General features: G+C 47.8%; 1 protein-coding gene across 1 annotated transcript in view; it reads right to left on the bottom strand.

Moving 5' to 3' along the window:
• Positions 1-3,818: 3,818 nt before the first annotated feature.
• GSG1L (GSG1 like) overlaps positions 3,819-14,291 on the bottom strand; it is a gene marked incomplete at both ends in the record, with an annotated part of 53,553 nt that continues 43,080 nt past the window's right edge. The window contains one exon of the mRNA XM_082292112.1: positions 3,819-4,245. Coding sequence (XP_082148238.1) covers positions 3,819-4,245 — 427 coding nt within the window. The remainder of the gene's footprint in view (positions 4,246-14,291) is intronic.

Here is a 14,291-nt window from a genome sequence, read left to right as displayed (position 1 = left end):
TTATTCTGATTCCAGGAGCAGTATGCATCAGGACCCTCTGTTTAACATAACTTATCTGTAGAATCTGTTCTGCCAACTGAAGCCCATTGAGCCACAGCAGGGGGGATATTAATAGGTTGCTTATTTAATGCAATCAATCAGTGCAAACTACAGATTGCCTGAGGATGGAAAAGGTATCGTTGTCCTCACACTTCTGACCAGACATCTGCTCTGGGAGATGACACAGGGGAGGGCAGCCTGTGCCACGGCTCTGAGGCCCTCAGGATACAGGCAGGGATGGATGCCTAACAGCCAGCATGTCCCTTGAATGAGTGTGATACTAATGGCTGCAAAATAGCAAATGTAATGCCTGTGGTTAAGAGGGAAAAGGAAAGAAAGTCATCTGGTAGGGTATTGGGTATTCAAGCTTGAGAATATGTGTTCAAGGAAAAAAGAATATTTTAATGAAGAGTAGACAGAATGCAACATGGATTTAAAGGCTAATTTTTCACTGTGTGTCTGATTGCCTGCCCTGCCTGTCTCCATACAAGTGGAGGTGATAACATTTTGGAGAGAAGGCTAATCTATGCTAAGGAGCCATGCAGGCGGGGTTCGAATCAGTGTGAATTGTCCAAGAATGGCTGAATCTCTTTAACTGTCACAATAATGGGGCTGTGTAATTGCTTTTCTGTCTGAATACCAGGCAGCAAGACCTAGAGCCTTAAGACAGAGCAAGCTTGTAACAGGGCACATTCTGGCAAGTGCGGGATGTTAAAAATCAACACCAAAAAAAATTGCTTTCAGGCCTGTATATTTGAGACACTGCTGTCTTGGTTTGGTTGTGCTGACTCAGTTTTGTACTCTGCAGGGAGAAGGGCTCTTCCTGCAGGTGTGGGCGGCCAGCCCTCGCCCTCCTGTTGTGTTAGGAGTGGGTGAACACAGGAAAAATAGGCTGGACACAGAAAAACTCTTTGGGATTGTGGGTAGACAGCTGTGCTTCTCTCCCCAGCAAAGCAGCAAGGAAAGCTGAGACTTGTGGAAGGATGAAAGGACTTGGTAATGCACATCAACAAGAGGAAAATGTTTAGAAAATCAGTGGATTTTTCTACCTGTATAAAAATCAGGAAAGGTGCCTCAAGTACAAGGAAAGGGTCACAAAGAGAATGCAGTAACTGAAGACTGAGACATCTTCACAGAGCAGAGCTGCCTTCAGTGGTGTAAATGCAGCAGAGGGAAAGGAAGAATTGAGGAGTCCGTAAAGGACAGGAGGATTGGGTTTGTCCTGCTGCTTTTCTCCCCTTCCCTCGCAGCTGAGCACTTGGGCTGCTGTGGCTGGCAAAGCTCTGGGACAGACTGTAGGGCTCAGAAGGTGCAGATACCTAATAATAATGTATAAATAATGTATAGAAGCTCTGACAAGACTGGCCAGCTCCAGCTGGATGCAAATAACCTGGAAATTCCACTGGAATAGCTAAAAGCCAGGACCATCAGGGTAAAAGCCCTAATGCACAGCTCCAAAGTGGTGGAGGTGATTCACAGCACAGCTGACCCTGTAGAAGGAGATGCTGAAACCTGAAAGGGACCCAGAACTGACACTATGTGACAGAACCAGCCTTGATGATGTAAGGCTAATAAAAATAATTCATGGACTTGTGCTGGATCTGAGGCATGAAGAGAATGAGGCTAAAAGAGAAAATCTGAGCATATTGTCTGGCCTCATGTACATGAGATACCACAGAGCCTCCTCTTACAGAAACAAATGTGTTAAGGTTTTACAGGCAGGGAGGGCAGGCAATGCAACATAGAAAGATTGATATTGCTAAATGTGTTTTTGTCAGTTCAGTGTCCACTGGACGTTATGGAAAGCTCCAAAGAGAGACCTCTGAGAGAGCTGGGGGTCTGGTCTGCCGTAGAAAAATAAGTGTGGAGCAGTGCCTGTGTGAGTTCCGCAGGAGGAGGATCAGCCTTGTCCCACCCATGTGATCCAAAGGGACGTTTTCCTACAGGAAAGAGCCATGAAAGCAGAACAGGATGCAGGGGGGTGTTTGTGTGAGACTCAAACCCCCTTCCACGGTGCACAGAGCCTTCCATTTGTTTTGTGATGGCCCAGCGTGGGTGATTTGCTCTGAGGGGACACTGCATCTCCAGTGACTCCGATCATCCTACACGCCCCTGTGCCCACCTGTGGAGGGAGCTGGCTTTTCCCAGTCCCTTTGGGTGCTGTCACTGTCCCAAGGGCACACGCTGTGTACAACCCTGTTGTCCCTGGAGGTACCTGGAGGTGCCAGCTGTGGCTGTGAATCTTGGCTGCAGTGTGGCACAGAGAGGCTGTGTGTGTGCCTGCGTCTGCACAGCATCTTGGAAGTGAAATAAATTGCTAATAACAGGGAGCTTAAGCCAAAAAGACCATCCTGCTGAAAGGATGGGAGCTCTGCCACTAAAGCCAGTGTCCCCATGGAGATGTGGCCAGCAGGTACAGAGTGTGTGGCCATGGCCCCCTCCCGTCACCCAAGGTGTCTGGATCTGTGGTGGCACAGGGAATGATCTGCTTTCAGTGTTTTTGTAATTGTTTTTTTCCTCCTCCCTGTTATTTTTGGAGTAAGCTTTAGGGGTAGATTACAGCCCAGCAGAGGGGAAGGTGGGCTGAACTCTCAGGTTGCCTCTTGCCCTCCCTGGGGCCTGGCAGGGAGCAGCAGGATGGATGTGTTCTGAGGTTTGATGTGTTTGTCACACTGAGACCAGGGAAGTGACCCTTTCCTAGAAGTGTCACTGACTCTGAGAGGGACTGGGGGGAACCAGTGGGGCAGGGAAGTGTGGCTGCCACTGGCACTGAGCAACGTAGCACAAGGACATCCCTCCACCCCTCCACTCTCACCTTTACAGAACAGGCTGCAAGGCCAGGCCTGTGGGCAGAACCTGGGGAACAAACTGTTCATCCATGGCACGTTGCTGGTTCCCAGGTGGGGAGGAAGGAGCTCCAGGGCCATTTTCCTGTGTGTCCTCCATGACCAGCAGCTCCCTTCACTTGGCACAGGCTCCATAGCAGTGCTCCCCTTGAGGGACCCTTGCAAGGGGCCCCAGCCTTTCATCTGGGTTAACACATCTGAGCTGGTCTGTCAGACCAGTCACCACAGACTGGGAGAGCTGGAGGTCACAGACCTTCACCTGTCCCACTGCTGGGTTGGTGATTTAGGAGCACATGGCAGAGTTTTGTGCCCTGGCCCCCTTTAGCTGAAAGGGGACCTGGGTGGGCTCACCACAGCTGCTCACCACCGTGCCCTGGGTTTGTGCCCCTGAAACCAAGGATTCAGTTGGGCAGAGGAGGGTTTGAAATGCCCAGGTCTCATTCCAGTGCATGTTCAAGTTATGATGCTGATTGATTTGATGTGCAAAGCATTTTTAGACAAATAAATAAAAAAGAACAGGCACTATTTTCTAACAAGTAATGTCATTTAATGAATGATACACTCTAGAAAATAGAAACTACCCAGATGCTGGTTGGTTGGTCTGTTTGGGGCTGGGAGAAGGCCCTTGCTTGGACGTACAACACCTTCTTGGGATTCTTTTGTCAGCATTTGTAGTTGCTGGAAACAAGGAAACGTCCACAGATTGAAAGAGACACTAAAGGAGCAATTGTTTTCTAAAATGTGGGAAGAGTCCAGGATGCCTTCCCACTCTGTGTCGTTGGGCAAGTGGCACGAGGGCTCAGAGCTCACCAACACCTTTACAGACAATCCGTACCTAAAAGGGACAGACTCAGCCGACGGGACCTAGCACAGTCCAGTCCTCTAAAGTCACCGGAGACCTCGCACTCTGCACAACATCTGTGGGCTCTGGTGCTACTGCACTGCTCTCTGGGTGCTTTTCTGCGTGTGTTGTGTCTCTTCCCTCAAGGTCTGGCTGCTAATTCCAGGGAATATGCTTTTCAGAATGTCACAGTAGACCATGTACAGCTCTGGGTCTATTTTGGGCTTGGGCAGGGAGCGGGAGTTGCAGGCCTGCTCGGTGGCTGGGTGCTGTGGCCAGTAGACATCGCTGAAGAGGGCAGTGAGGATCTTGTGGGCAGCCTTGTAAGGGTCGTCCTCAAACTGCACCATGGCCTTGAGCTCCGTCAGGGTGTAGCCATTGTACCTCTTGCTGTCCTCGGCCAGGGGCTGCACCGTCTCACCAATGTGTCTCACCTTCCACTTCAGGCATTTCAGGTCTTCCTTTACATCCTCTAGCTCTTTCTCCATGGCTTGGAATTCCTGTGTGGTTACAAATCTCCTGCCAAGGAAAGAAGTGGCAGAGACAGGGTGGAGTTCAGGGGCTTGGAGGAGTGGGGTCAGCCCAGCTTGCCTGGGGTCAGAGCAGACAGCAGAGGTTTGGGAGGGACATCCTGGCCACGTCGCTGAGCACCATCCCCTGCTCTGCTCTGTCAGGCTCCAGGTGACAACAGAGCTTCTCTCTGCTGGTACAAGGGAAAGTTGTGCTGCCTCGTTTGGAAGGAAAGGAGGCACCTGAAAACTGTGCCCTGTTGGAGGAGCTGAGGTTGATGACCTGGCCCAGGTCTGTCATCGGGTCTGGAGAGCTAAATGGGTGTTTGGGGAACAGGGCATTTTGCTTCCTGGATAACAGGGTTTAGTGGAAGAACAGGGTAGTTACTGAAAAACAAACACTGGGGACATCTGAATCATAAAGATATTTAATTTTTTTTATGGGGGGTTCTTAATGATTCTATACCAACATGGGTCATTTGAGGACTTAGACACCTGTGTGGTCTGGATACATACCTCTCATGATCAGGATCTTCCAGATCTGATTCAAACCCCTTTCCTGTATTCTTTAATTCACTTTTAGAGTAGCCAGGAGCCTGGGAACTCTCTTCAGGAGTTGTTGTTGCTGGAGGCCTTGTGCTTGTCCTGGTTGGGGTCAGTGTGTGATCTGAAGCTGAAGCTTGTACGTTTTGTGCTGTGTGAGGACAGAAGGTAGAGAAGGAAGCTGTGTTGATCCCTGGGCTGACTGGAGAGGAGTCAGAGTATTGCTGTGGCTTGGCTGAGCTGGGTGTTAGATTGAGCCTGAGGCTGGCTGGGCAAGATGCTGGAACAGTCCTTGCTCCGAGTGGGCTGGAACACGATATTGCTAAATTTGTATCTCTTTGCTCAAGTGGTTGAGGGTTTGGTGATTCCCCTGGGGCCAATCTAGTGATGGAGGTGATGTCCAGCAGGGTTTGATCCTGAACCATGGAGATCTGGCTGGTTGGTTCTGATGAAAGTGAAGAGCTGCTTGATGTGTTGCTGGAAGAGCTTGACGTAGCGAATGGGGGTATTTTCTGAGCATTATGATCACTCCTGTTCCTCTGCGGGCTAGTGACACTTAGAGCTGGGTGTTGTGAAGCCCTGAAGAAAGACAAACACACACTTTTTCCTCTGGACTGTGCTAAAGGCTTATAAGACAATTTTAGGCCTGTTTTGGGACAATTTTAAGCCTGTTTCCCACAACTGTATTTCCCCATAGGCTGATTTGCCTCTCGTGTCCTATAAAACCCTCTGCTTCTCATGATCAAGGGCAAAGCATCTGAGAATAAGGCACATAAATTGAGGACCAGCTCCTCCCTGCTGCCAACTGAGCACTTGTCAGCTATCCTCAATGTGAGGATCACTGGAACATCCACGTTCTCCTCCCCAAAAGTCACACAGCTCAGCGAGAACCAAGGATTTGGTGCTGGGGAAGGACAGGAAGGGATGAAAGCTACTGGCATAATGACTGTGAGAACACAAAAACCTGGCTGCAGGTGGCCACAGCACCTGTCCCTGACCATCCTGCCCACTGTGAAGACCTGCCTTCCTCCCATGGGCCCTCATGCTTCAGCCTCCTGGGAGCGCTGCTTGGGAACTCAGGGAATTAGGGGATGGCTAAATTTTTCTTAGTTTGTCAATCCTGATGGCAAGAGAGGAAGATGTTCTGCCCTAGTGGCCTGGAACTGTGCTGAAAGGTGGGGAATGCAGCTAGAAATGCCTTGACCTTGAAGGGGAACACAAAGGCAACCACAGTGCAGATCATGGTTCAGGATTTCTAACAGCCAAAGGACATGACAAACTTTCGTAGTGATGCCAGGGACCAACTGAGTCTTTCTGTGCATCTGGTGAATTCTCGTGGTGGAAGACAGCAGCAAATCCTGGTCTGGATGGGATGTATGAGGTCCTGTCCTGTCAGCACCAGGGGCCTGAATTAGCTGCACAATCACTTCTCCACCTCCCTGCACCTTTCTCAGTGTTGGATGCAATTAAACACCAAATATTTAAGGTTCTAAAGAGTATGTCTCACACCTCTGGGCTTCAATAGGGTTAATTTGCTAAATCACAGCTTAATTATCAGGTTTAAATCACATTTAAAGGTTTTATAATTGGAAATGCAGACAGTTACAGAGCTACTGCATAAAAACAAAGCCAAAAAGGAATCATAGAATGGGTTATATAATGGGCAGGAGGGAAAACAAGCACACACATGTCCCAGGGAGCACCTGGGAGTGCCTTGCCTTCTTAACCCGGCTGAACAGGGCTGGAAGGCCGGAATTGCCAAGTGGGTATGAGAAAAAGCTTTTTCACCCTGAGGGTATTCAGACAGTGGGATAGAGGCCAGGAGAGGTATTGGGATCTCCATCCTTGGACATGTTCAGATCTCAACTGGGCAATGAATGAAGCAGCCTGATCCAACCTGGACATTCTGGGAGCACAGGACTGGAGCCCTCTGGGGTCCCTGTCCACACTGTGTTATTCTGTTGTTCTGCCTAACTATGAAAAGAATTTATTCCTCCCCCAGTTCCCCTTTCTCCTCTCATTTTTCTCCCCTCTGGGTCCCACCTCACCATCCTTCTCTTCTATTGGAGCCTCTGGGCTGTCCCTTTTCCCACTGACTTCATAGTGCCTGTTGCTGGAGAGTCCCTCATGAATGAAAAGGTTTTTACAGGAAAACCAGAGTTATTTAGCTCAGAGGGATTGCTGCCCCTTCCTTGCATAAGTCAGGGTTGGTAGCTCAGGCTTTGGACCTTTTGGGAGACAAGAGACAACCCCACTTTAAGGCAATTAAAACAAAAATGCATTTTTGTTGTTAAAATTACATGTATTTATCCTCAAATATCCCACGGTGTAAAACTATCTGAACCTGAACTGAGAACAGCCCCTACCTCCATTCCAGGGGGAAATAAAATATGCACAATGAAAGGGTGCAGATACAGTCTGAAAGACTTTGTTTCACATGTTTAGCAGTGTGGGACAGGGTTGGCTTGAAGCGGGGTGGTGGTTTGGGGAGTTTTTTTGCATAAATCCAGGATTAGCTGTAGGAGATGAAGCATTTATTGAAAGATGCAATTTAAAAGAGTGACAGAAAGCACTTTTCATAACTAATCCCACTGAAATTTATATAAGAAGCCTTTCAATTCACCTGTGCACTGGAGGAAACAAAAATGTATTATAAACTGTCAGCTTATTTTGCTTCCCTTTTCCACCCCTTAGTTTTCACTGGCTGCCATGCTCCACCATGGGACTGCATTTACTTTATCATCATCCTTACTTCAGAAGCAGAAAAACTGGTAGCTCCAGAAGCAATGTTAAAGCAAAATGTCAGTCTGGATGTTAGCAGAGGTAAATGAGGACAGAACCGAGACCTCTAGCTTTGGAATTTCCTAGTGGGCAAGGCTTTGCCTGCAGACAGGAACGAGATTCCCACTGCTGTCAGTGCAGCAAGGCTGGATCTTCGACCTGTAACCATGGTACTTTATCAGAGGGGATTTTTCCCCACCTGTTTTTTAATGTGGTGAATCACTACGAACTGAATAAATTACAGGAAGAATTGCAAGACCTGGAGTTGGAATCAATGCTGACATGAAATAGGCAGCTGATTGCAGCTGTCAGGTACCTCCACAAGGAGAAACCTTGGCTCAACTTTGAGCGACACTTCAAATGCGTCAAGCCCTTGTTGTCTGCCGCCTCCCAGCCTGTGCTGCTCAGCATATAAAGCATGTTCCCCGTTGTCACAATGACCTTGGCTGCCGTCTGTGCCTTGCCCTCTCCAGCTCAGCTGGTGCTACAGAATTTTTGGAGACATTTGAAAGTTGCCTGCACATCCAGCACCACTTTGCTTCCGTGGCGCTTGCGACTGACGGAAAAAAAAACCCCAGTGGTTATTCTTTGTTTTTTATGAATCATTTCCACCATGCTTTAAACCTAGAGTTCTTCTGATGAACTTGTCTGAATAGAAAAAAATTACACTATGCTTTAGAATGAAGCACTGAAGGGCTGGTTGCATAAATCTCACTGTAGACAGCCGGGGTGGGAGGATGGTAGAGGAGCTGTGGGATGGGCCCAGGGGAAATGCCTACAGGGTGATGACATGAGAATAAAACTATTTTTTTCAAGGCCTCCTCTTTGTCAGGTGACCCTTCTGAAATGCCCACGCTGCCAAAACAGTGACATATTATTTCTTTAACACTGAATTAATTTTGAATAATCTTTCAGTTTTCTACAAGAGAAGCTGGTGTCCTGAACCCTGGGTTTATCTGCCTCAAATAACACCAAGGCTTTTAGCCACAGACAGTAAGAATGTGCTGTTTCCTGCTGAGCTGTTGCTCTTCCGGGCTATTTATCTCTTCTTTGGCTTTGCCACCACACCTGTCCCTCCTTGTCCTTTGTGATATTTCTACTGCCTCTCTCTTGCCCCTTGTTTTATATTTACCATCTGTACCTCTCCCACTTGCCCTGTGGGATCCAGGCTCCTCATATTAATGCCTCATGGTGGGACAACTCTGGAAGAAAGGATGGAAGTGGCATGGACATACAGATGTCTGAAATCAGGGACTATTGCTGTCTGGAGCCTAATAACAGTGAGCATTTCTTGCTAATAAATAACTGTGCAACAACAACAACAGAATCCTGATGTGAAACTTCCTTCTGTATTTCTGTGCAGTGCCTGGAGCATCGAGATCTCCCAGCCCTGCACTTCTGAAAGAAAAAGTTGAGACCTCCAAGGTCAAAAATGACAGCAAATAGGCTTTAAAAGTGTCTGGAAATGCTAAATTTGGTATGTCCGGGGGCATCAGATGTATAGGGGCCAGTGCCATATGTTTGCACAGGAAGGCAGCTTGGGGAGAGCAGAGGAAGCCAAGTTATAGTTAGAGCTCCCTGGTGCTGCTCTCAGCCCAGCTCAGGTAAGTTTCAACCCTGCTAAAGGGGTTTAAAGTTAATAAAATAATTTTCTTTTTAACCCTGTTAGAAGAAAATTATAGTTTAGTGATGGGCATTAAATGGTTTAATGTAGAATTATCAAGACTGAATAATTGCATTGTCCTGATTGAGGCGCCTCTGGAATCAAGCTTCTGATGGAATTTATAATTTAAGGCCGCTTCTCAAAACGGAGAGCTCAGTCTTGCCAACAGAGGAACCTGATATCCTGCCCTGGCATAAGGCCCTTTGTGCTACCTGTGCTCCCACAGTGCTGTAGGGCTGCTCAAAAACCTTTAACATTCTCTCTTCCAAAATCACCTGGCCAGGTAGTGTTTGTCTTCCACAATCACTCAGTCTTGTTCTCATCTTTAGAGCTTTTGCTCTTTCACTCCTCAGTGACACTCCCCCAAGTCCTTTCCTCTCAACAAGGACAGATGCCCTGTTTTGTCTTCATGGGAGGACAGAAAGATTCATGATGCCTGAGGATGAGCCAGTATTCCTTATCTGCTGTTTGGTTCAGATTAGAACCTCCTCAGAGTGCTCCTCGGTGAGGGCAGCTGGCAGGTCCTGCCGGGAATGAGGTGCTGGTTGAGGTGAGCAGCAGGAATAACTCCAGGTGGTGCCTCCTGGTGTCCTGCTGGCACAGGACCACCCCTGTGTGAAGTGTCCACGAAGTGCTCCCAGTGACCTGCTGGCATTTCCTCTGCTGGTGGCATGTGGCTGCTGGGTTGGTCTGTTCCTGGTGACGTGTCGCCTTCTTCCACACCACCCATGGGGTCAGTGTGACCTTGGTGGCTGCTCTGCCTTCAGCCAAGCCCTTCTCATGCCGTTCTCTCGCCGTTCTCAATCCTCTGCTGGCCACGGGTCCCTGGCATGGGGAATGTGACAAGGACTGGGAGTGTGGGACCCTGGAACCAGCATCAAGGAGAATCCTGGGGTCAGGCACAGGCCAGTTATGGCTTGGTGAGCTTGCTCGAGGAAGGAGAGGTTCATGTGAGCATTGTGAAGCTTTGTGCCATCCCAAGCAGCAGTAACTAATGGTTTTTCCTCCCTAATAAGCATGGATAATGAGCATTTTGCAGCTTCTATTGGATTTGTAAGTAAACTGTGAACTGAGAGCACGGCTTCACTCCTGTCACTTCATTAATATTGATCTGATTTCATTACAGAAGGTAATGGATGTGAGGCTGAGCCTGATGGAATATTGAGGAATGGCCACTGTTCTTTAACCTGACTCAGGGCTTCTCGTTTGTGGTTTGCTTCCTCAGCACTGTTAGCACTCTATGGGATGAGCTCTGTGTCCTTTAACATTGAAACACCTGGGACAGCGCTGGGCACAGGACCAGCAGAGCCCATTCCTTGGAACACCTATTGCCAAGACTTGTTATTTGTTCTTTGAAACAAAGACTTCTGGACAGGTTTCAATAATAAAATAAGCACATTTGAGCACCTGCCAGGAGCTTGGCAGGTGAGGAATTTTCTCAGGAAACATGACCCAGATCAATTTTGTACCAATAGACATTTTCAGGCCTGTGAGAATGAAGGATATAGATCTGCCTGTGGAAAGGTCCATGACTGACATGACATTTTCAAGGAGCAGGAGTTACCAAGTGAGCTGATGACAAACCGAGCTGGAGAGCAGTGCCAGCACTATCATGCCTGTGGGGACACCACCTGCAGTGACATGGGACAGGAGAGCTGTTCCAGCAGGTCTGGTGAGGGAGCAGGACCCTCAGGGGTTGGGGTTACAGACACCAAGCTTCCATGAGTATGTGGCTGAGATGTGCATCTCAGCAAGACAGAGGCAGCAAAATGCCATGAGGTTTCCAAATTTTAACAGCGCAGAGCCAGCAAGTCACTCTCCCAAGGCTCCCTCCTGCTGAATGAAGGATCACTTGCTTTCTTTCCAAGGAAATAGATGCATGAAACTGCACACATCTTTCCTGGAGAGTAAAGAAAAAGTATAGTATTCAGAGCAGGGCAGGAGCCGTGCTCCAATACTGCTCTGCACATTGAACCACTGATTCCCATAGCTTAAAGCAAGAGCTTTTGCAAACACTGAATAAAAGCACAGCAATTTCCAGAGAAAGTGCAAGAAATGGCATTAATTATACTAACGTTATTGTCTACCAAAGCTGCTTTCAATCATTTTTATATTCAATAGCATGCATCATCATGAATTGGTGATAAATATAGATGAAAAAAGGTAGTGATAATGAAAGTTATACAGGTGTAAATTAGAGCATATTTTTAAACTACTATGAAGTCACAGCTTCTTGAGATAACACAAAATTATAGGATATGTGCACATCCTAAATTGAATCCTGGAGAATTCTGTACTGTTCTTATGCTGGTTGGTTATCTCTTGGGCAATGCTGTCTGGGAAGGCAACAAACCTCTATTTCCATAGCTTCCTACTCCAAACCTCATTCTGAGCCCCGGGGAGCCAGCGTGGGGACAGTACAAGCCATTGTGTGCTGGACACATTCGAGCCATGGTCACTTACTATTTGGGGAGCAGCTATGGAGGCACTGTAACCTCAGGTCCCCAGCCTCAGCCCTCTCCTCCTCAGTCCTGGAAAAGAGAATATAGAAGTAGCACCTTTAACAGAAACAAAGGCTGCTCCCAAATGTACACAAATGGAAGGGTCAAAACCAGTAAGAGTCCAACATACCTGGGCTCCTCCATCTATAGCCAGGCCCACCACGGAGATCGTAATGGGCTCAGGAAGGACTTGGTTCCCCTGGCTTTGCCCCTCTTGGGGAAAGCTCATGTAAAGAGGCCTTGGGGAATAGAAATGAGGGGCTCAGGGATGCATCTCTCCACTCTTTCCCTCTTCAGGATGGATCTAAGCACCGGGGACCAACAGCATTGTATGTGTGTGTTGGAAGTGGGGATGGTGCTACTGCTGCACCATTTTAGTGCCAGTCCATGTGATTTTCCAGGAGGAGCAGCTCTGTGGATAAAGCTTCGTGTGTTGCAGAATAAAGTACAGAAAAAAGCCAAGGCAGGAGGTTGTGCTGGTCCGTGTGCACTGATGAAAGGGGAATGGGAAGATTGGAAATATCGGTGTCTGTGTGAAGAGGAACTGACTCTGCCTGTGGGAGGGACATTAGGTCAGTAACTGAAACACCTGTTCAGGTACTTGGGTGACCGAGGAGGAAATCAGAGCAAAAGGTTGGCATGTCTTTGGAAGGCGTTGGTATGATCTGCACATCTGACTCAAGCACAATGGACTTAGAGGAAGCAAGCTGTGAGTATGATATGAAATGTGCAAAGAGGGAAAAAATAGCGTGTAAATGATGATTTGAAAAGTTCTGGTTCTCACAGTGTTGGGAATAGTCCTGATTTATTAGCTCTGCAATAGCTTTGGTCCTGCTGTCTGTTTCAAACTGCTCCTAGCAGTTAAAACGACATTTTCTGTCCCTGCAGAGACATTTTGTCTGCACTGCTATCGATGGCAGTTTGAACTCAGCTCATTCCAGAATCTCACCAGTAGCATCTGCCTGCTTATGTTGGTGTTGCAGATCAGAGTAAGGGCCCAGTCAGCAAGAAAAATGTTGTGAAATCAGCTGCAGTGGCACAATGGGTGTTGATGGACAGCTGCAAACGCTGTGCTACGGATGGGTGAGCTGGGGGAGGTTGAATCTTCCAGATTTACTTGCTAAATATGTTTATTTAACAGCCCCTGGTAAGTGAGATTTGCTTCACAGGGGCATGAAGCTGGATAGCAGACTGGAGACAGGGCTGTGCTTATGTCTGGGGTCCCCTCATGGATAAGCCCCGACCCATCTCTGCAGTGGCCTCAGCTCCAGTGGGACTCTGCACCCCTGACCAGGCCTGGATGCACGTCCAAAAGCTGCTCTTGTCCTCACTAAAAGAAGGCCATGGGTAATTCCAGTTTCCTCACATCACTTCACAAACTTTTCATTACTTGCCTGAGGCAGTGATGACCTCTCCATGAGGATCTCACTTGGATTTGATTTCCACCCTTTCAGGCCCCCTATCCCTCACCTCAGGCTTCAGTCCTCATGAACCTTCACCCCAAGCCCAGACATTCCCTTGTCATCCCTGCAGCTATTCCTGCTGTTGTCCCTGCAGATGTGCCCCTTGCCCAGGGGCTCCCTCTGCCCCACCAGCAATTCCTGCCCTGCCCCCAGCAAAGCAAAGGAGCAGAGAGGAAACTTTTAATTCTTTACCTGAAAGCAAAATCCACCAGAATGCTGGGAGAACGGAAAAGTCTGCTGGGGAGGGTGGCTGAAAGGGTTTCTTTAATATATGAAAAAAAGAAAGCAAGAAACTGAGAACAAACTTGGGGAAGGCATTGAGTATGGGTAAGCTGGCTGTGCTGGCCCTTGCCTGGATGGATGTGATGATAGTGTTGGTGGAGCCAGTTGTGTGAGCAGAATTCTTGTGAATGCATCTTAATTATTACACAGCCGTAGGGACAAAGCTGCTAAAGCAGCAGGGGAGAGCTAAAGCTGCTAAAGCAGCAGCTACTAAACAGCTGGGCAGGGAAAGTGGAGAAGGTCTGTCACCATTCCTTCAGCTGCCTGTCACAGAGATTATCAGACTCCATGGGAGAGAACAAAGAATCCCTGTCCCTTTGGCTTTTCTGGAGGGATCCTCAGAGCAGGAAGGAAGGAAGCAGAAGGGCGGTGAGGATTCCTCCTCTCCTGGCTGGGGTAAACCAGACACAAGGGACTGTGCTCATGACCATGTGGGGCAAGAGTATTCATGTGAAACAGAGCAGAAAGAGAAACTGGGAGGGATGGAAGAGAGATACTTGTTATGAACTGACACACAATTAACTAAAAACCTGAAAAAGATGAGCAAAGGTATAGACAAATATTCATTTCAAAGGAAGACAAGAAAAAAGGAAGGAAAAAACACTTAAAGGACAAAGACTGAAAGCTGACTTTGCAGATAATTCTGATAATTTTATAGAACACTTAAAGCATGAATAATACCTCCAAGTCTGTACAATTGGCCTGTTTTTCTCAGAGTTACCCTGAGGGCTACTGTACTTGTTATATCTGAAGAGCTCTAGTATCTTTTGATTTCATGGTGTGAATTACAGAGTCTGTTTTGTCTGGACTTTTCGAAGTATCC

This window comes from Coloeus monedula, assembly GCF_965178545.1.
Source record: "Coloeus monedula genome assembly, chromosome: 16".
Classification (NCBI taxonomy): domain Eukaryota; kingdom Metazoa; phylum Chordata; class Aves; order Passeriformes; family Corvidae; genus Coloeus; species Coloeus monedula.
The sequence above is the reverse complement of the archived record's forward strand: the minus strand, read 5'-3'. Positions and strand labels throughout refer to the sequence as shown.